The sequence below is a fragment of the Copadichromis virginalis genome, linkage group LG3 (genome assembly GCF_057382275.1).
Source record: "Copadichromis virginalis isolate Kocher_CV1m ecotype Utaka linkage group LG3, C_Virginalis_male_GT1.1, whole genome shotgun sequence".
Taxonomy (NCBI): Eukaryota; Metazoa; Chordata; class Actinopteri; order Cichliformes; family Cichlidae; genus Copadichromis; species Copadichromis virginalis.
This window is the reverse complement of record NC_140620.1, coordinates 10476713-10498830: the sequence shown is the minus strand read 5'-3', so window position 1 is coordinate 10498830 and position 22118 is coordinate 10476713. Positions and strand designations below refer to the sequence as shown.

At 40.7% G+C, this 22118-nt stretch overlaps 2 protein-coding genes and 1 long non-coding RNA gene across 6 annotated transcripts in view; 1 reads left to right on the top strand and 2 right to left on the bottom strand.

Moving 5' to 3' along the window:
- Positions 1-593: 593 nt before the first annotated feature.
- LOC146712710 (butyrophilin-like protein 2) overlaps positions 594-22118 on the bottom strand; it is a 70262-nt gene continuing 48737 nt past the window's right edge. Inside the window, exons 1-6 of one of the 3 annotated variants that reach the window (XM_085452172.1) lie at positions 6487-7063; positions 5137-5484; positions 3165-3497; positions 2977-3078; positions 1004-1336; positions 594-937 (exon numbers count right to left, since the gene is read on the bottom strand). In XM_085452172.1, the coding sequence (XP_085308298.1) occupies positions 891-937; positions 1004-1336; positions 2977-3078; positions 3165-3497; positions 5137-5484; positions 6487-6517 (1194 nt within the window). In that variant the 5' untranslated portion in view covers positions 6518-7063 and the 3' untranslated portion in view covers positions 594-890. Of the gene's footprint in view, positions 938-1003; positions 1337-2976; positions 3079-3164; positions 3498-5136; positions 5485-5943; positions 6083-6486; positions 7064-22118 lie in introns of those variants that run through there. The other 2 variants (XM_085452173.1, XM_085452170.1) reach the window with 2 other exon arrangements.
- On the top strand, positions 9857-15391 carry LOC146712714 (uncharacterized). 2 transcript variants are annotated; one of them, XR_014919051.1, is made up of 6 exons: positions 9857-10164; positions 11070-11130; positions 11242-11286; positions 12867-13022; positions 13226-13320; positions 14263-15391. It is a non-coding gene; the product is annotated as an uncharacterized LOC146712714 (long non-coding RNA). The 2 variants fall into 2 exon arrangements; XR_014919050.1 differs by having other exon boundaries at positions 9858-10164; positions 11242-11290.
- Positions 15798-21436, bottom strand: LOC146712713 (uncharacterized). The gene is made up of 6 exons (XM_085452153.1): positions 21369-21436; positions 20135-20485; positions 18418-18750; positions 18238-18339; positions 16325-16657; positions 15798-16222 (listed from the first exon to the last, which is right to left on the bottom strand). Exons 1-6 carry the CDS (start codon positions 21403-21405, stop codon positions 15891-15893), a joined length of 1488 nt encoding a protein of 495 aa, XP_085308279.1. The 5' UTR covers positions 21406-21436; the 3' UTR covers positions 15798-15890.

Below are 22118 nucleotides of genomic sequence, written 5' to 3'. Positions count from 1 at the left end.
ACGGTTAGCCTGTTGTTTTTATTGAACAGGGACAGTGTGAGTTAATGTAAATGAATCCGAAACATAGTGATGGAAACCAGTCAGATTGTAGTTAAGCTGCTTATTTCCAGCTGTACACTCTGGACAGGTCACATGGTCCCAACACTGGTTGCACCACAGTAGCAAATGATGCATTCAGTGCACTGTGAACCCAAACAGTTCAACTCAGTTTTATTTATAAATCATGATAACAGTTGCCTCAAGACAAGCAGGTGAAAAACAGCTGAAGCTGTCAGAGGAACAAACACACAGGCCTCTCATTTGTCTTCCTCTGAGGAGAGCACGGGTCCCTCGCCTTCACCAGGTGCAACACCTCACAGCCCACTGGTTCCACTTAGTTGGTTCCGCTCTCCATTTCCATCACAATGTAAAAATAACAACCTTCTGTTGGCATCGCAACAATTACCAAAATATTTTCTTCATTTTAATTTGCAAAAGTCAAATACACACAAAGCTTAAAAAGACAACAAACAAAACCCCAAAATAAACACAAAGGTAACACTAATCTATGTGTGCAACATAATGCATAAAAAAGACACAAGAAAACCAAATGATAAGTGAAATAAAGTGAAGTAAAACCTTTATTTGAAAGTGTTTAGAAAAAGCCCAAAAATGGCTTAAAAAGGTTAAACAGCACAGACTGTAAAGATGGTGAGAAACAGATGAGGAATATGGAACGTCACACAATAGCTGATCACACACAGTGAAGGACTGTGCACACAGCAGAGACAGAGTGAGGATGTGACTGGACTTAAAAGTGAAATGTGTGTTCCTGTATTATCACGCTGTGACATTAAAACTCTCTAAATGAACAAAAAGGCAGAGTGGTGAGGGTAAAACTCAGAGTCGGATCAATGAAGCAGCTTCTGGTCCTGATGTCCCCTGTTTGATCCTGGACCTGCAGAGGAGACACAAGACAGTCAGACACAATCACACAAGCCAGCAAACAAACAGACAAACCAACCTTTGACTTTGAGCTTCACGGTTTTCTTTCTGATGAAGGTTCCCTTCCTCCAGACCAAACACTTGTACTCTCCACTGTCTCTCTCTGTGGGCTGTTTCAGGGTCAGACTGAGGTCTCCAGTTTCCAGCAGGTCTTTGTTCATCACAGTTCGGCCTTTATAAACTTCGTGCTGTTCTTCATATTGGTTTGGGCCGTTTGTAAACACGTGAGCCTTCTGGAACGGCTCATAACGTTCCCATATCACTTGAATTTCCCCCGACAGGTTTTTTGTTGTTTTAAAGGGCAGCTGGACAGACTCCGCCCCCTCCTCCACCTCCACCTTCACCGGAATCACTGAAAGAACAGCAAACATAAACAGCAGCAGGTATTCAGAGGTGTAGAGAAAACTGAAGGACGGAAGCAGATCTGAGCAGGAGGAACAGGATAGAGATCCTGACACTGAGAGAAATTTAAAACTGCTTGGCTTCTCATGTCTTTTGTATAGTCTCGATTATTCTCTAACCCTAAGAGAGTCTCCCAGACTTGTTCTCTAAAAACCTAAAGAAGAATTATGGATTTGATCAACTGGTCCCTTAACGAAACTGACACTCTCCGGGAATTGAGAGAGCCCGATTGTCCTGCGGAGACGTTTGCTGCCAGATACTCGATGGTCGGTTGCGTCGTGTGTCTGGCGACACTCTTGATGGAGGACACTGAACGACGTCTACCAATTCAGAACTATGGTAACAGAGTTCTGGCTGATTGGAGCTGGCTCAGACCAGGCTTATCGAAGAACAAGAAGCGGCTACAGCTGTTCAAAATCTCACAAGGCTGGCCTACATGATAGACGATGGGTTGTGAGTACTCACACTGTGTTTTTGGAACACATTATGGATAAGATCTTGAAGAAGAACAACGGGAATTAAGAGACCTGGTGACCAGTGACGGACATTACACCAGCTGTAAAACTGGATGCAGTTTTTTCGCCCTAATCAAAACAACTACCATCTTCATCTCATCCTCTGGCACCAGCTGGATGCTCAAGGCAAAAGCTGACGGAAATAACAAAACTCTCCTTTAGATAATAAGACTTTTTGTTGTGACTCTAATTCCCCTCATTCAAGGCCACCCGCATTGATAGAAGATTGTTGACTTTAGCTTAACCGAGTGAAGGGACACTTTCTCTTGGTTGAACACAGAACACATACGCATCACGCTGACCTGCACTCACCCCCCTGATCTCCCAGTTGAAGCTCAGTCTGGGGGAGTTATTTTTTCTCCTCGTCTTTCCTCATGTTGTACATTTTCCATTGTTATACCTCTCTGACCTGTCTTCCCCATGTGATGTTTGTGTAATGTATGTATGGTCGGAAGGGCAAGATGGCGCTGGCACGGCTGGCAGCCTTAACCCGATTTCCCTCGGGATGAATAAAGTATTATCAATCAATTAACGGTCTCATATTTTCTACGCACTGAGCAGCTAACAGCACTGTGACGTATGTATACTAAACTTGAATTGTTTAATCGCATAACATTTAACTTGATCTTGTAACTTGTGCCTGACCTCATTTTCTACCTTTTCCTTATAGAAAACATCATCTTTGTCTTGTTGAGTAAATATTTAAATCCCCATTCATATGAGTACTTTTCATTGAAGTGCAACTCACTAAGGCACCTTTAACCAAATATTGCAAACAATCTGCACCTCACTGATGTTCTTGAATATTGTTATTATTACACTTCTTCTGGATTCCTTCATCTTGATAAAAACCCACAGATGAGAGTCAAAGCAACAACGTTTTGGAGCATGATGGAGACACAAGTGTTAGACTGTTTCTCCATCATTTTTCCAAGTGAACAGAGGGTTTTGATTGAGTTCACTGATCAATGACGGAGTCTGAAGGAGGTTTTCTGACTTCAGGAAAAAACTTGGAAGTTTCTCTTCAGGTCTGCTAACCATCGGCATTATGGGTAGTGTAGGAGGAGACACTCACCTGACACCAAATAATGACGGAATTGAAATATAAGACCCGCAGAAACTACTAGAAGAAGACCCAGGAGAACCAGGAGAGCTGTGGTCCAGGATGGAAATGGTTCTGTGGAGAAACATGAAACAATATCAACATGACTGTTGAACCTCAATCTCCTGCACTGACCCCTGATGTTTTTCCACATCTCTGACCTTTGACCTGCAGCACTACTTTCTGTCTCAGGATGTCTTTGTCCCTGTAGATGGTGCAGATGTATCCTCCACTGTCTCTCTCTGTGGGGTATTCCAGGGTCAGACTGAGGTCTCCAGTTCTCAGCAGGTCTTTGTTCATCTTTGCGCGGCCACAGTAAAGGTTGTCTACATTTTTAGGATGGTCACTTCTGTTTACATACAAATGGACCATAGTGAGTTCTCGGTCGGGGCGAGTCCACTCCACTGTGGCCTTTTCAGGCAGATCAGGTTTTGTTTTGCAGGGCAGGGTGGCAGAGTCTGACCCTTCCTCCACCTTCACCTCCACCTGCTGATCTACGAGGAAAATGAACCATAATATCAGAAGCAGCAGCAGCCATGCTCATGGTAAAGAGAGAATTGATGTGCTCTGATCTCTGCTACCAGTAAAAATACATGTTAATAATATATAAATATCATGATTCTCTCTCTTTTTGTTTAAAATGGTAACTAAACTGGACACTATAAAATCCATACAAATAGTCTTCACAGTGCTACCTTTAGGTAACAACTAACAAGCAACAGAACATGTGTGTAAATAAAGATAGAGACATACACTGTAGCTCAGGTGGCAGAGCAGGTCAGCCACTAATCAGAAGGTCAGTGGTTCGAACCCAGGCTGCCCCGTTGGGCAAGATACTAACCCCATGTTTGCCTACTGGTGGTGGTCAGTGGCACCAGTGTCCTCGCCTCTGTCAGTGCCTCAGGGTAGCTGTGGCTACAAGGTAGCTGTCATCACCAGTGTGTGAATGTGTGTGTGAATGGGTGGATGACTGAATGTAGTGTAAAGCGCTTTGGGGTCCTTAGGGACTAATTAAAGTGCTATACAAATGCAGGCCATTTACCATACACGATCATGATTGGTCATATCGGCTGTTCCATCAAGCTCAACCACTGTTGCTGATTGGCTCTGATTACCCACATTTCCTGACTCCAGTGGAGCCTGCACATCTGGATCCATGAAGAGGACCAGCTGTACTGTACCGACTTGGATTCTGCAGGGTCCAGCCAAAGCTCTCCTACACTAGGCCTCCACTCCTCAGTGTCTATTCAAATTTTATATACATTTCACTACATGTGGTACATACACAGTACAGATGGCAGCACCTGGTGTTCATGTCATGTCAAGGATCGCATCTCGGCCCTGCTCTGAAAACAGTTGGCCAGCCAGCATCTCCATTTCAACCCTCCATACGCTCCACACGGTGGTTCGTGGGAACGGGAGATTTGTTCCATCAAGTCAGTAGCTAAATGTAGCTAATTTTGATTCAATCCCTCCCAACATGTTGTTGATGCGGCGGCCTGATGCTGGTATGTTCAGGTCATCTACCCAGAAACGGAGCTCCTGGGCCATCATAGATGGAGGCGGTGCCAAGTTTTGGATCCACAACATTCAAAATTATCTGCCTTTCCTCCAGACGTGCCACAAGTGGCAGCTTGAGGCCATTAAGGGAGCGTCACTAATTTCTCATGTTGGCCCTTGTATAACACCCCCTTACCACACTACCTTCACACTCACATTATGAATGCATAACCCTGCTTCCTGTTCAATAAATGAATAAATGAAAGCTACTTGATTGGAAGTGGATTCTTCTGGAATAAAGAACAGCTGGCAGCACTTTATCATCCTGTCATTCATAGTTCCAGAGGTCAAGTTTATCTTCTTAAAATGACATCCTCTGTTACATGTTGTACATCGGTCTCTATTAGGCCTGTGAGCTGCAGGTTTTCCTGCGTATACAGGATGTAAAACCTTCTGAATCAAATCATCCAGATTTAGTAGAACCACCAAAAACTCTACCTGTGAGATTTTGATGTTTGCAGACTGATTACATCTGGAAAATGTTAATGCCATTTTCCAGTTTTCAACAAAAGAAATTCCTTTTCTATCAACCTTAGTTTGACATTTTTCTTTTTGTTTGTTTGTGTTTCTTACCTTTGACATGCAGATGTACGTCGGTCAGTTTCAGTTCTGCCCATTCATTTCTGATGGAGCAGGTGTAGTTGCCACTATCAGTCATTTGGGGGTTTCTCAGAGTGAGGCTGAAGTCTAAAGTGTCCAGAGCATCAGGCCTCACTGATGTGCGCCCGCTGTAACGCTGATTTTGTCCTGTTACATCATTTGTTTCCTCTCGTCTCACGTGGACAGATTTGGGGTCGAGATCATTGCGAGTCCACAGCACTGTGGGGTTCGTAAGTATAAGACCTGTGTACTGACAGGGCAGCTGGACAGACTTTGCCCCCTCATACACCTCCACCACCACAGCCAGGGCATGCTGGGAAACTGGAAGGAGACACAAGCACACACAACAAAAAACACTAATCACCTGTATGCTGTGGATTTTTCTAGTGGTTCACATCGTGGGAAAAGTGGTTTCAGAAGCCACATTTTCTGCTAAGTACTCAAACATGGATTCTTCCCATCCAACAAAAAGTAACTCGAAGGATGCTTTAAAAACATCAAAGAAAACTTTGATGCACGTCTGAAAAACACGGAGGTGAAATTTTCTGAGACTCGTCTCTGTTACGAATGAAGTGCTTTTAATCCCTGACTGTAATCTGCAAACGAAGAACGTGTTAATAAACAAGCAGGGGTGACATCACAACTGTGAATACGTGCGTACATCTCCTGACATGAAATGAACACCAAACATACAAAGCTATCAGTTTGTACAGTAACAGTCACAGTGAGACATTCTAATGTATGAAAAACAAAAAAGACGATCTCTACTGTGGACTTTACTGTAAGTCATGTGACCAGAGGACCAGGGAGGGGACCTGTTCAGGGGGATTTCTATAAGGGGGCAATTCAGGACACAAGTTATTCTGAGGCTAAGCATTAAAAATGTATAAACACAGAGTAACATCTGGTGTTGAATTAAAAAAAAGAAAAATGTCTATTTGTTGTTTTAGGATTGTTATAACTTTATTAATCAGTGAACTTGAACATAGATGATTGTGCACGTGGCGTTATTGTGAACAAAAACCATTTTTGACACATTAAAGTGCTTTCTATGGTAAACGGGGCTTTTAATAATGTGAGACAAGCTTTCAGTTTTTATACAAAGTACTTTTATTCCTGCCGTGAATCACACGCACACGAGCGCTGACGCACTTCTTAAACAGACACGCGCAGATATCAGGATGATGAGCTCAGCTGTCACGGTGAGACCCGCCCCGCATGAATATCGCATGTAGGGACCACAGTAACTACACAGAGGGGCCTAATGCAGTCAGCTCGTGTTACACACTGTGTGTGTGTCAGTCTGCGTGTGTGCTTTCTTACCGAGGACCTGCAGCACGAGCCACAGCAGCATCTTCCTCTCCGCTGAAAGTCCCGTTAACTCTGAGAAACAGGCGCACACAGCTCGATCACAGCACCGCTGACGCACTGAACAAAGTTTCCTCCTCTGAAGTTACACAGAGACACCTCACAACTTCCTGTCAGAGCCTTCAAAATAAAATCCTTCTGCAGAACTCCAAACATGAAAGTGAAGAGAAGCAGCAGGGCGCACAGAGACTGCAGACAGCGAGCTGCTTTCAGAAACACGTGGTTGATGCACGTGGGTTTATATTAATGTAACCTGACCTAATTACAGTTTTAGTTTTGCAAAACTGACAGTAAGTTTAGAAGCTGTATAAATGATGGCTGTGTGTGTGTGTAAAATAATAAAAATGAATAAATAATTAAATAAAAAGAAAAAGTATTAATATAATAATATGATGAACTGTCCTCACTGTTATTTCATAGTTTGAGTTTGGACCCCCAAAAAGGTCATGCCTAAAATTCTGACTTTAACTAAATTAATTACAGGTAAATTTTCCATGTATTTTGTTACATAAGTACACTGTAAAATGTTACATTTATCATAATCTGGTCAAATTAAATGTAGTTGGTTGGTATACATGCAGGTTATACCGAAGACGGTTTACTTAATGGTTAATTAAGTGAATAAACAAGCCTTTGATTGCTGTATTTTTGCACAGTGTTCATAGTTTGTGTCATTGTGAGTTTGGTATTTGATTTATCTCCTGTTTTAGTTTTATTGTCAGAGTTTCTTAGTTTTACTTTCATTTTGATTCCCTGGGCTTCCGGTTTTCCTGCCCTCCTGTGCGCCCTAATTTCATGTCAGGTATTCTCTGCTGTTGTAACATTTTATTTTGGTAGTTATGTCTACTGTGTGCTGTTTCTGGTGTTGCTTTCCCTTCTTCTCATATTGAAGAGTTTTCAGTTACTGTGCACAAATGTACTCCATTTGTGTATAGGGGGTTTCCACATACTTCAGTGGAGAGGAATGTGCCATCCTGCATAGACCTGATCCCCCTCTTCTGGCCCTCGCATGTAACATTTTCGAGATCCGCCACTGTTTGAATGCTGGAGTTTCAAACAGTCTAAAGCACAAAGTGTGGTCTGTGTTCACAGAGCAGCTCAGAGCCGATCTCACTGTTTGCCTGCTGATGATGGAGATCTCAGAGGGGGAACGTTATCAGGTTTTTATCAAAGTTCAGCAGGTGTTTGTTCACTGGCACAAAACTTGTCATTTTACACTCTGATCCTCGAGGACACAGGAGGAGCTTCCAGACCAAACTGTCCTGCAGACTCTCTGAGAAGAACTGACACACAAACTGTGGTGAAATTTAGGTTAACAAAGTCTGCAGACACGGTTAGCTGTAACAAACGCCTATATGACCATGTGCATGGGAGAGGAAACAGACGGTTAACACACTCATGCGAGCTCTGAGCTCTCGAGGCGTGGCGGCACCTACTTATCCTCCCATAACATCAGCTACTTACTTCCTCTTCTCAGGCTCTGCGGTCTTCACCCCAGCATGTTCAAAACAGATGTCGCCGTTTCAAATGACTTTAAGAAACTCATAACGTAGAAAAAGCAGTTGTTTTCTTCAAATGTCGAGGTCAAAGTAAGTTCAGCTAGTTGTTGACTGTTCAGTGTCACAACTGAGCACATAAACACTTTAAATGACAATAACTAATACACACACACACACACACACACACACACACACACACACACACACACACACACACACACACACACACACACATAAAATCTTCCTTTACAAAAACCAACTTATAGTTTTATGTGATGTTCTGTATCTCTCATTAAAATATAATTATCATAAACAGTAGAGACTAATTTGTGGACTATTTCAGTTTATTTCTTCCTAAGTAAGCAAGCTTAAATTCAGCTTTCTAAAATTTTACATGTTAAATAAAAGAAATTCAGCTCTTTGCATCACCAGTTTTGAATCCTGTGTATTTTGCTGTTGTTAAATTGTTACAAAACTGAAACTTTGCTGAAGCAGCAGGAACCCTGGCTTCATCTAACACATCAGGACCACCTGCTCCATCACAAACACCACAGAAGAAGAACAACAAGGATTAGATTAAAGGTCAGCCAGCTGTTTTTATTTTGTGTGTTAACAGATAATAACCGATCTAAAAAAGCAGATGGAAAGCTGACAGATTTGAGCTCTGCTGCTCATTTCCATGTGTAGTCCCTGTGCAGGTCACATGACTCTATCCAACAGTCCAGAGAAGAAAGATGAGTAACCTTCCTGTCATGTTCAGGTCGAATCCAATTTACAACTTAAAACACTCATAAATATTGTGTTTTCCATCCGATTGGCTCGAGGCCTTATGACATCCTCCCCACTATGCACTTGAACATATAAAAGTGATGAGCACCTATTTCACTGAATTTTGAGTGTTTTAATCAACCATGTTACATCTGCGGTGTTCCTGGTCAAACCATAGGAAATGCCCCCCCCCCCCCCATTGCCTGAACGACCCACTGACGACCCACTGAACTGTATTTGGTGGTGAAAAATGTTTGTTATGCTAATTTAAGAGCTGTTAAAACTGACCGATCAGTTTTGACTGGAGCACTAAAGTGAAGGGGGGAGGGGGGTCCTGATAAGGAAACAGGATGGGTGGAGGGGGCTGCACCACATCTGAACACCAACAACAGGAAACTGGACTTAAAATAGAATCTGCGTTTCTGTGTTACAACGCTGAAACAGCCAAACCACAAAATGCAGTAAAAGTTCAAAGGTCAGAGTGACGGAGGTTGAACTCATAGAATAATAATTATTATAATATTTTACATTAAAACCAAATTTACAATTTAAAAAAAGGCAAATTAAATGAGAACAAAAAGCATTACTATGGTCCTGTGATCATGCTGTTTGACTCACAGCACTGGTCACACACAGATCAAACTGATTGATCAGCCATCAGAGGAGTCGGATCAATGGAGCTGCTTCTGTTCCTGATGTCCCGTTTGATCCTGGACCTGAACTCTCCCTGCAGAGGAGACACAAGACAGTCAGACACAATAGCACAAGCCAATAAACAACAAATAAACAAACCTACCATTTTTGTCTGATGAAGTTTCCCTTCCTCCCACTGTCTCTCCAGTTTTCAGAGGGTCTTCTTTCATCTCTGTTTGGTCTTTGTAAACCTGGTCCTCTTCTTCAGGCTGGTCTGAGGGTTTCTTATACACGTGGACCATCACTGATGGACCTGATTCTTCACGTATCCACCTCACCTCAGCATCTTCAGGCAGGTTTTGTGTGGTTATGAAGGGCAGCTGGACATGGACAGACTCCACCCGCATCAAGAACTGCACCTGCACTCAAAAAAGTCAACTAAGGCAGTTGTTTGATTAATTCAATAGACATTTGTCTATTTAACATGAACATATTGAGTTTAGGTTTTTAAATCATTATCAGTTGTTGGTTTAACATAAAATAACAAAAAGTTTAATGAACTAGATTTGCATTCTTCAGTTCAATTAAATGTAATTATTTTAAATCAACAACTCTAAAACCGATGCCTAGTGCGCATGCTCAAACTTCCCAAAAGTGAAGAGGCGGGAACGCGGAGAAGTTATATGTGTTCAGTGGACTGCCATTTCCCTCTGCGGAATCTTCCACAATACAGGTAAGTAATAAATAACTCAAAATATCTTAGTCAAACGAAGTTGTTTTGTCCATTAATTGTTTAACAATGTTTTTAATTCCAAATGTGTAAGTTGTCATTAGACAGCGGGAGTGGAGCAAATACAGTGAAAATCTGGTATTAGACGGTGCCAATCGGTACCGTCTAATACCTGATTTATAATCCGCTCTGGGTATATTTATACTATTATTAGCATTTCCACTTCATTGTTTTTCTTTTTTTTTTTTTTTTTACCCGTTTTTGCAGTTAGTCTTATAGTGTTTTTAGCGGTTATTGATATGTTTAATTCAATATTTAACACGTTTGTAATTCACTTTCAAAGTAAATGAAGTTAGCTAAAGCTAGTATGGTTGTCTCATTGAACTTCTACCTAGCTCTGTTAGCATTCACTTTGGTTTTAAATGACGGTTATTGCAAGACATGGTCTTTGTTCACTTTTTTTATTATCATTTGCATTTTTTCTTTCTTTCTTTCTTTCTCTCTCCTTTTATTTTAAGCATTCGGCCTCTCACAGTAATGCAAGTTAAACTAGCATGCGCGATTTGCTAAATATTAGCTGTGTCCAAATTCAGGGGCTGCATCCTTCGAATTGACTTGATGCTAGTGCATGGGAAAAAGAGCATAAACACGAGGTCAGAGGAAAAGGCAATGGCGGATAGTTATGAAAATTGCCTGTCGGACCTTTACCGCAACTGCCAGCATCTTTATTGCATAGTGTGAAACACTGCTATTACATTTGGCAACAGATTGGATATTTATCTGTGAATTTTTTATTGCAAGAGGTATTTATATGTATTTGTATTTTTTTTTATACATTTGCAACAAAGTAAAAAAAAATCCACTGTGGAATTTTTATAAAATAATTTTTTCTGTTTTCTTTACCATAGTAACACCACAAAGAAAGCTGACCCCTTTTTCTGATTGTTTGTGCCTCCTCTTTAATACATGGTAAGCCTTTTACCATCATATATTTTTTATGATAGTTTTATGATTTAATCAAAGTGAAAAAAAGGTGCCAATAAAACTATCCTTAAAACTGCTTTTCTTTTTTTCTTTCAGTGACTTGTATGTGGCAGTGCAAGCGTTGTTCCATCAGGGAGAGTAGTAGGTACAGTTATTGAAACACTGTACAGGGCTCGCAAAATGGCTAGCCCGACGTCCCAGGGCTAGCGATTTTTCCAGTCGGGCTACCAAAATCTATCTCTGCCCTGCCCGTCGGGCTGTCATAAGAAGGAAAAATATATGTCAATGCTTCTGCATTCTTTCGGAAATGTAGCTGGGTAATTATGTCATTGGCATCGGTGAGCCACTGTCAATATGTGACATATTGAAATCGCGTTTGAATTTGCGCTTGTTTTTTGCTTTCACTTTGCAATCGCGCGACCTGTGTATAGAGAGCGACAGCACTGATCTGTGAGTGATGATAATTTGTGCACCAATTCCTCTGACATCGTCTTATCAATCGTTAGCTTACTATGCAAACATGACAAGTGAAATCTCCCGCAGCTTAAACATGTGAGAGGTTGATCGCGCAGAGAATCGCTGAGTGTTATGTGAGTGCGTGTGTAAAAGCAGCAGGATATATATTTTAGTTCTGCTGAGCCAAATAAGACAGGTCAGGGTGAAGAAGTGACAGCCAAAGAAAAGCTTACCACAAAACGGAGAAGTTATGACAAATCAGACTATAAGGCAAAAAGAAAGTGCAGCTTTATGGTTTCATGGACAAAAGAATTTCTGTGGCTGCAACATGACGAGCTATATAACCGGGGCTGCACATAAGTGGTCCGCAAGTGCGTATTTGCTGTCAAAATAAAAAACGCGCACAAGATAAGAAGTTGCAACGCGTGTTTGCATACATAAGATTTTCTGGAGGAGGACATATTTATTTAGAACTCTTAAATATGTCGAAGAAGCTCCTTTAAGCAATTACTTTGGTTTTCCTCCACCTCCAAAGAAATGTCAGAAGGAGTCCGAACCACAAAAGAAGCGCGTATTCTCGCAAAAGTGGTTGCAGGAGGTGAGCTGGCTTCAAACAAATGATGAACACACAGATGTGGTGCAGAATGTGCCGTGAAAATCCCACTCTAGGACAAAAACAGTGCCTTTTATATGGATGCAAACGTGCGTTGCAACTTCTTATCTGTTGCGCGTCTTTTATTTTGACAGCGAATGCGCACATGCGGACCACTTATGTGCACCCGTGTAAATAACATAATGTTCTGCCGGGTGTGTTGTTGGTTTTCCCTCGATTTCTGAGTCGACAAGCGCCTTTGTTACTGGGACCAGTCATTTTAAGAAAGGCCCCCATTAGAAATGGATTATTGCTCAGTCTGCAATATCTTTCCCAGAACAAACACCAATTGCAAATAATATACTAAAAATAAACCTGAAAAATCTGTTTAGAACAGCATACTGTGTTGCAAAGAGTGAACTACCACTGGTGCAATTTAGCAGTCTTTGCAAACTTCAAAAAGCAAATGGCCTAGATCTTGGTTCCACTTGCCTCTTACTTGTGACTTTAGTGGAAATTTCAAATTCAGTATCTGACACAGACTGATTCATGTCCTACACAGACAGCACTGATGTCTGCATGGTCTTCTAAAAGCAGCTTTAGTCAGCTTAGATGTGAAGTGAGTGAAATATACAGTTGCGTTTTTAATCAATGTATTTGTTCTCTATTGCAGATTGAGAAGGAGTTTCTGCGAATCACCACAAAGCCTCTGCTATCTACTTTCTTTGCCGAGCTTGACCAATACGCGCCACGCTTAATGGAAATCTTTCTGACCAAAGGAGGGACACGTGGAAAGAAAATAAGAGGTCTCATGCTTGCCATCTCCAAGGTTTGTATTAGGATTGAGTAGACTTTGTCATAGGCAGCAAAAATAACTTTTATTTGGAGATGAAGTTGTCAATTTTGTTTCGGCTTAACAAGTGGTACATGCCAGGTTCTAACCTAAAGAATAATTATGCAAGTTAACTGATTACCCTAGCTTTAAGAAAAACAGACTGGTTTTGGCTCATATTATCTCCTCCTCCTCTCCAGCATGACAACATCCATACCAGACGAGCATGCATCTTGAAGTCTTTGTGCATCCACCTAAACGAAGACGTTAATAGAAGTTAATAAAGGAGGACTTGGTGAGCCATTGTGACAGCATGTTGTCTGTAACATTCTCATACAAATTGTGACGTTGCCTCAAATGCAAATCATTAAAATTAAAATTTTGAGATTAGCAACAAGACACCTGGTATTGGGGAAAGGATGTCTTGAATACCAAACAGTATTAAGCGTTGCAATAAAGAATTTCTGGAATTTGGTATTGGAAGGAAAGAAATTTATGCCTACTTAAACTTGATACACAAACATACAATGCATTTAACATGCATCAAGACTATATTGCTTTTGAATCTGTACTTGGATTAAAACAAGTCCTGTTGTTTTTTCATTGTTATGGTCATCAGTATTTGTAAATAGAAATGTCTATGAACTTTGAGCTGTTTAGTACTAACACTTCTATACCTGTTTTATTTTAGCAGCTGAGTTAGCCTTTTCTCGAGTCCTGTCCCCCTAAGTTACTCTTGCTACGTCCGACAAACAAATGGTTTCCTCTGCGCACCAATGGGTACCCGAATGTGCGAGCAGACATGCTTCATAATGTTCGGTACATTTACCTGGGAATGGGGCCATACACACTGTTTAATCCATTCACGTTGTTTTTGACTTTGTGAATGGAAAGAACACAACTCCTCCAGACACAATCTCTCGGCGTATCGGTGGGCACACCGCTTCTCCATCTTGCTTGAGGTTAATGTTTGTCAGACACAGTAACGGTTGCTATAATGTGTAATTGGACAATGGCCCTTTCGGGGGAGGGGCCGGTGAGAGGTCAATTATGCCACCTCTTTTGACATGAGAGGTGTATTTTATAATTTATGTATTGGAGTAATTACTAACAACTACTTTAGTGGTGTAATTTTCTGTTTATTACTTTGACTACTTGGATTTTATGAACAGCATAGAAACAGTTGTTTAAACAATCTCTTAAATTTTACTTTGTTGTCTTATACTTTTTCATGTAGGATACGGACAGCGAGGCAAAAAGCTGCATGGAGCAAACTGTGATGGGGGTGTACGTCATCCAGAAGGAGGGTGCTGAACCTGAAGATGACCCAGAGGACGTTGGTGTCGTGATTGAGGGTGTGGAGGCTAACACTGATTTGGGTAACATTGCACAAGCATGTGCTCTGTTGTTTGGACTCATATACCGTTTGAACCTGAGCTACCCACCAGAACTTAAATGCACCTTTGAAGTCCTCCAGAAGATACTTTTAAATCTTGATGGACAAAAGCTGTCTTCAAAGGTACAGTTTCTGAAAAACAAGCTTATGGGGTGAGAGCACTTGAAAATGACTGATAGGTCTTGAATGGTTCATTGGTGCAATGGTGATTTCCAATATATAATGTTAATATTTGAGTTGTTTATATTTTTTTTCTTTCATTTAAAACATTTTTTTTTAAGTTTTTGGATTCTCTCTGTTGGGCAATTCACCTTTTATACAGCACTGCAGATGATTTTTGTTTGTCCTTATATAGATGGCTCAAAATGGATCAGAAGTACTGACAGAAGTACTATGTTGTGTTTATGTATCAAGGTCCTGTAAAGTTTAAGACCACTGCCACCTGTTAAGTTCACTGTATTATTGTTTCCATTTTGCTTGCTAGCATGTTTTAAAACACAGCAAAACTATATTGCTAGCTGTGGAGGACTGCAACCAAAATTAAAAAAATAAATACAGAAATATAAAAATTGGTCAAACTAATAATTATTTCAATGAGATACACCAAACAAATATAGATTTTCATCACCTATGGAATTTTTTGTTGTTGTTGTATTGCCCCCAAAATATTTCTAATTATTTTATTTTATTTTTCCAAATTCACACAATTCGATTTTGTCACATGTTTTAACTTGCCAAGTGGGAGATGTATTTTTATCTTTTAGTTTAATTTTTTAAAATGCAGTCGATATATTGAGCAAATTTTGCATCTGTTTTTAGTTGTGGAAGCTTTGGTTCCAACATATTACCTATGTAAATAAGTATTCTAACATTTTACCTTTTGAAGTGGCATAATGCTTGCAGGTGTACAAAAATGGTAAGCTTTTATATTGTCCACTAAATCCAGTTAATAAAGATAATGTTATCATAATCTGATTGTGACTTTTTTTGTAAAGTAGTGGGTTTCTAAATGTGTAACAAATGTAAACAAATCTAATTGAAATAATTTGGTTGAAATGAGTGAAATCATTGCCTTGATTAACAAAGTAGTTGTTGAAACAACAAGATTTAATTCTGTTTTCCTAAACTTTTTAAATTGTGTAGAATGAATTAAAACAAATTTCACTCTACATACTTAAATAAATCACTTCAAATCAATGTAAGTATAGTATGTTGATCCAACGTAATCTGATTACATTAAACCACCAAATGCTAAATGTGTTGGTTTGACATGATCGAAAAGGGTTTATTGTACTTGGTTAAATTGTGTGCAAAAAGGGTGCCATGATTAAATTGTGTTCATCCAACAACAGATTTTTTTGAGTGTGAGAGACTGAGAGGACAACAAACACAACATGAGCTGTGAATTCATAACTTCATAGATTTATTTTGGCACCAAAATCAGAGCTTCTTCTACTTCTACAGATAAATCAACCTTTGACTCTGAGCAGCACAGTTTTCTTTCTGATTAAGTTTCCGTTCCTCCAGACCAAACACTTGTACTCTCCACTGTCAGCAACTGTGGGCTGTTTCAGGGTCAGACTGAGGTCTCCAGTTTCCAGCGGTTCTTTATTCATCACAGTTCGGTCTCTGTAAACCTCGTGCTGTTCTTCATGCTGGTCAGAGCCGTTCTCATACACGTGGACCTTCCTGTATGGTTCATAGCGTTCCCACTCCACTTTAGTATCTTCAGGCAGGTTTTCTGTGGTTATGAAGGGCAGCCGGACAGACTCCGCCCCCACCTTAAACTGCACCTGACAGACTAAGAAGACAACAAACACAACATGAGCTGTGAATTCATAACTTCATAGATTTATTTTGGCACCAAAATCAGAGCTTCTTCTACTTCTACAGACAAACCAACCTTTGACTTTGAGCAGCACAGTTTTCTTTCTGATGAAGGTTCCCTGCCTCCAGACCAAACACTTGTACTCTCCACTGTCAGCATCTGTGGGGTATTTCAGGGTCAGACTGAGGTCTCCAGTTTCCAGCGGTTTGTCATTCATCACAGTTCGGCCTTCGTAAACCTCGTGCTGTTCTTCATATTGGTTTTGGCCGTTCGTAAACACGTGAGCCTTCTGGAACGGCTCGTAACGTTCCCATATCACTTGAATTTCCCCTGACAGGTGTTTTGTGGTTTTGAAGGGCAGCGTGACAGATGTTTCCCCATCCTCCACCTTCACCTTCACTGGAATAACTGAAAGAACAACAAATACAGACAGCAGCAGGTTTTCAGAGGTTTAGATAAAGCTGAAGGACAGAAGCACATCAGAGCAGGAGGAACAGTAACATCCCTGTTTACAGGATGGGGTTTTAAGATATCATGGAAATGCACATTGATTTGGGATTCTCCTTGATGATGGAGAACCATCTCTCCTCTTGATCACCTCGACCCCAAGAAGCTGCTCAGAGTTGTCATCGTGTATGAAGAGGACACTATGTACTACTTCCTTCATTTCAGCTGAGTTCCCCTGTGTGAAAGCACGATTTCTTTTAATTCAGCAGCGCTTTGGAACTGAAGCAGGCTGGATGTTGACATGTCTGACTAAAGCTAACAGAGCACAAACCAGAGGACAGCTGAACCTCAGGACTAAACTAAAGAAATCCCAAACTCTGAAACCTCCCAGAGACATTTCCCTGCATTATGAGTTTAACACGATGGATACATGGTATCTGTTGGTGGTGTTTGTGAAGTTATGTCAAATAAACACTATGGATTTGTGAAAACTGTGTTTATTTTAAATGAAGAGGCTTCAGTATATTTAAGTTAAGCTGTCCTGAGGCTCCAACTGCTCAGCTGATCTTCTTAGTTTAATCCACTCGCACAAGCTGAATATTCTGTGAACCTCAGGTGGGTGATGTTTGCACCTGGCAGTTAATATTTGGATGTTCTGTTTGTCTTTGTGCTTTTCTGTTGTAAAGACTTGTTGGAGTCTTGAAACACTTTCATTTTCATTAAGCAATTCTTTATAAAGCCAAAGTAGTTCTCACTTTAGATCATCTAGAACAAAAGACATTAACTATTAACTGCCTGAAATAACCATGATATGAAATATGAAATAAGTATTAACAAAACATGTATTAAAGCAAACAAATGTGCTTTTAAATACTTTTTTCATCAGACGTATAAAACAGACTTATTAATCAAGATTCTATATTTATATTGATATCAATTTATATCTATCTATTTATAAACTAAACACTAAGGATGAGTATTACTTTATAAATGATTAATTAAGCACTCACTACCTTACTAATGCTGCAGACATGTTGGATGAAGAAGAACAGACAGACTGAGCCTCCACAGTCGGCCATGTCTCACACACATCAGCACAGAAACCATGAAGATCTCATGTGTCTGAACATCTGAAGCTCTCCACCACATGACTGAGCACAACTCAAGGAGGAACATTTACTGAAGCTGCTGCAACATTTACTGTCAGCACATGTTTCCATGTCAGCTGCTGTTTACCACCACAGAAGAAGAACAGCTTGTCCACATGCAGCCTCTGTGTCAGATCAATGCAGTGAAGCACACACACTGTTTAGTAAAGTCATGTTGTGGAGCTGTTTCACTGATCAATGACTGAGTCTGAAGGAGGTTTTCTGACTTCTGGAACAAACCTGGAAGTTTCTCTTCAGCTCTCTGTATCAGCTGTTTGTAACTCTCAACTCTTTCAGCTTCTGGAACAAGTTTGTGTGAGCCGCAGTCAAGGAGCCACCAGAGGACACCTGCTGACCATCGGCATTATGGGTAGTGTAGGAGGAGACACTCACCTGACATGAAATAGTGCCGGAAATGAAATATAAGACCCACAGATACTACTAGAAGAAGAACCAGGAGAACCAGGAGAGCTTTGGCCCAGGATGGAAATGGTTCTGTGATGAAAAGAAAACGAAAAGTTTTCTGACCTGTGTCCACAACATTGACCTCTGACCTGTAAGTACAGCACTTACCTTTGACCTGCAGCACTACTTTGTGTCTCAGGATGTCTTTGTCCCTGTAGATGGTGCAGATGTATCCTCCACTGTCTCTCTCTGTGGGGTTTTTCAGGGTCAGACTGAGGTCTCCAGTTCTCAGCAGGTCTTCATTCATCTTTGTTTGGTCCCTATAAACTTCATCCTGAGTCATAAGTTGGCCACTTTGGTTTGAATACTCACGGACCACCATGAGACCGAGGTCAGAGCGAGTCCACTCCACTCTGGTGGCCTCGGGTATGTTTTGTTTTGTTTTGCAGGGCAGGATGACAGAGTCTGATCCTTCCTCCACCTTCACCTCCACCTGCTGATCTACGAGGAAAATGAACCATAATATCAGAAGCAGCAGCAGTTATACTCATGGTAAAGAGAGAATTGATGTGCTCTGATCTCTGCTACCAGTAAAAATACATATTAATAATATATAAATATCATGATTCTCTCTCTTTTTGTTTAAAATGGTAACTAAACTGGACACTATAAAATCCATACAAATAGTCTTGACAAGCAACAGAACGTGTGTAAATAAAGATAGAGACATACACGATCATGATTGGTCATATTTCCTGACTCCAGTGGAGCCTGCACATCTGGATCCATGAAGAGCACCAGCTGTACTGTACCGACTTGGATTCTGCAGGGTCCAGCCAAAGCTCTCCTACACTAGGCCTCCACTCCTCAGTGTCTATTCAAATTTTATATACATTTCACTACATGTGGTACATACACAGTACAGATGGCAGCACCTGGTGTTCATCGTCATGTCGAGGATCGCATCTCGGCCCTGCTCTGAAAACAGTTGGCCAGCCAGCATCTCCATTTCAACCCTCCATACGCTCCACACGGTGGTTCGATTTGTTCCATCAAGTCAGCTCTACACCATCTCGGAGCATGTCACTGAAGAAGTCTTTAGGACCATACTCAGAAAAGTAGAGGGCATCGTCAACTCCAATTCCCTGGTTATGTTTATGTCCCCTCAAACGTAGCTGATTTTGATTCAGTCCCTCCCAACATGTTGTTGATGCAGCGGCCTGATGCAGGTACGTTCAGGTCATCTACCCAGAAACGGAGCTCCTGGGCCATCATAGATGGAGGCGGTGCCAAGTTTTGGATCCACAACATTCAAAATGATCTGCCTTTCCTCCAGACGTGCCACAAGTGGCAGCTTGAGGCCATTAAGGGAGCGTCACTAATTTCTCATGTTGGCCCTTGTATAACACCCCCTTACCACACTACCTCCACACTCACATTATGAATGCATAACCCTGCTTCCTGTTCAATAAATGAATCAATGAAAGCTACTTGATTGGAAGTGGATTCTTCTGGAATAAAGAACAGCTGGCAGCACTTTATCATCCTGTCATTCATAGTTCCAGAGGTCAAGTTTATCTTCTTAAAATGACATCCTCTGTTACATGTTGTACATCGGTCTCTATTAGGCCTGTGAGCTGCAGGTTTTCCTGCGTATACAGGATGTAAAACCTGAATCAAATCATCCAGATTTAGTAGAAACACCAAAAAATCTACCTGTGAGATTTTGATGTTTGCAGACTGGTTACATCTGGAAAATGTTAATGCCATTTTCCAGTTTTCAACAAAAGAAATTCCTTTTCTATCAACCTTTAGTTTGACATGTGATCTTTGACTTGTGATTAAAGAAGGTGTGGTTTTTCTTTTGTTTGTTTGGGTTTCTTACCTTTGACATGCAGCTGTACGTCGGTCAGTTTCAGTTCTGCCCTTTCATTTCCGATGGAGCAGGTGTAGTTGCCACTATCAGTCATTTGGGGTTTTCTCAGCGTGAGGCTGAAGTCTAAAGTGTCCAGAGCATCAGGCCTCATTGATGTGCGCCCGCTGTAACGCTGGTTTTGCCCTTTCAGATCATCTGTTTCCTCTCGTCGTAGGTGGACAGATTTGGGGTTGAGATCATTGCGAGTCCACAGCACTGTGGGATTTTCCTCAGGTATAAAACCTGAGTACTTGCAAGGCAACAGGACAGATTTTTCCCCCTCATACACCTCCACTACCGGAGCAAGGGCATGCTGGGAAACTGGAAGGAGACACAAGCACACACAACAAAAACACTTCTTATGTGTATGCAGTGGATTTTTTCCTTGGGTTGTTATAAAGTCGAATATAAAGTGGTTTCAGAAAGTTGCAGAATATGTAACGTCACTCTCAGCCTTGTTTTATGAAAAGTATTCAAACATGGATTCTTCCTATCCAACAAACACTGACTGAAAGGACATCAAAGATGTTAAAGAAAACTGATGGATGACTGAACAACACTGAGGTTAAAGGAGGAAACCATCTCTTATTTATATCTACATTTGGTTGAAAATGAACACAGATACAAGAAGATCTTAGCCCTGCAGGGCTAAGAACGACACCGCAGTCCATTCATTTTTAACAAATAACCTCACCATGCAACAACATCAAATGAGGCAGAAACACAGTCACTCACACACACACACACACACACACACACACACACACACACACACACACACACACACACACAAAACAGTTTATTAGCAAATAGACATCTCAGTGTTACAACACATGAAAGTGTCACCACTGACAATGTTACACACAACTGGTGACACAACCAATTTTCATCTGTATCATTGGACAGTTTTTTTTCTTCTTTTTTTTTGCCACAGTCGTTAATCTTGTCAAACGTCACTACACTCTGGCAGGTTTGTGGTTCTATCAGTAAGAAACAGACGTCTGGAACACACAGACAGTTCGTCTTAAACAGATATGAAGTCAGCTGTAACCCTGTGAGCGCCCTGCATGAAGTCCCAGAGGGGGTTATAAGGAATAAAGTCAAGTAGAGTCAGTTTACATTCAGTAAATTCATGTTAGACTTTATGTTGTCTAAAAGCACAAACAGTTGTGTCGTTGTGTTTGCGTTCAAAGAGCGCTCTTACCGAGTACGAGGAGCAGGAGTGGCAGCAACATCTTCATCTCCAGTTAAAGTCCTGATAACAACAACACGCAGCTGCTGCTGCACTAAAAGTTTGATCCTCTTAAGTTAAACAGAGGAACACTGATAATTTCCTGCAGATTCTTCAAAATAAAACTCTTTTTTGTTCTTTTTTTTTACTTTCACAATTAAACTCAGAGGAGAAACAACATGTTATTAGAAGCGTTACTCCTTCTAGTAACATGTGTTTGCTGCCCTGAGGAATTAATTTTCTGCTGTCATTTAGAATTTAAATGTAGAAATTAAACTTAAAATTTTACAAAACCGACAGTAGGATTTTAAGCTTTGTCAAAACATTTTCATACATTTACATCGTTTTTTGAGGTTTCCTTCTTCACACCTGCAGCGAGGATGTGCAGCACTGTTTGACTCACTTGTCATATTCCAAAGACATAACTTTGTTTGTTACTTCTTTACTTTTGTAAAAGTAAACAAAAAAAAGAAAGAAAAAGGAAAAAGAAAAGTGAATAACGACAATCTTTATATTTAATTCTAATAAATACATGTATGTATTTTGGATTGCTGCTAAATTTATTAATAATAATAATGGATTGCATATAGCACTTTTCGAGAACCTCAAAGCGCTGTACAATTCCACTATTCATTCACTCTCACATTCACACACTGGTGGAGGCAGCTACAGTTGTAGCCACAGCTGCCCTGGGGCAGACTGACAGAAACGAGGCTGCCATAT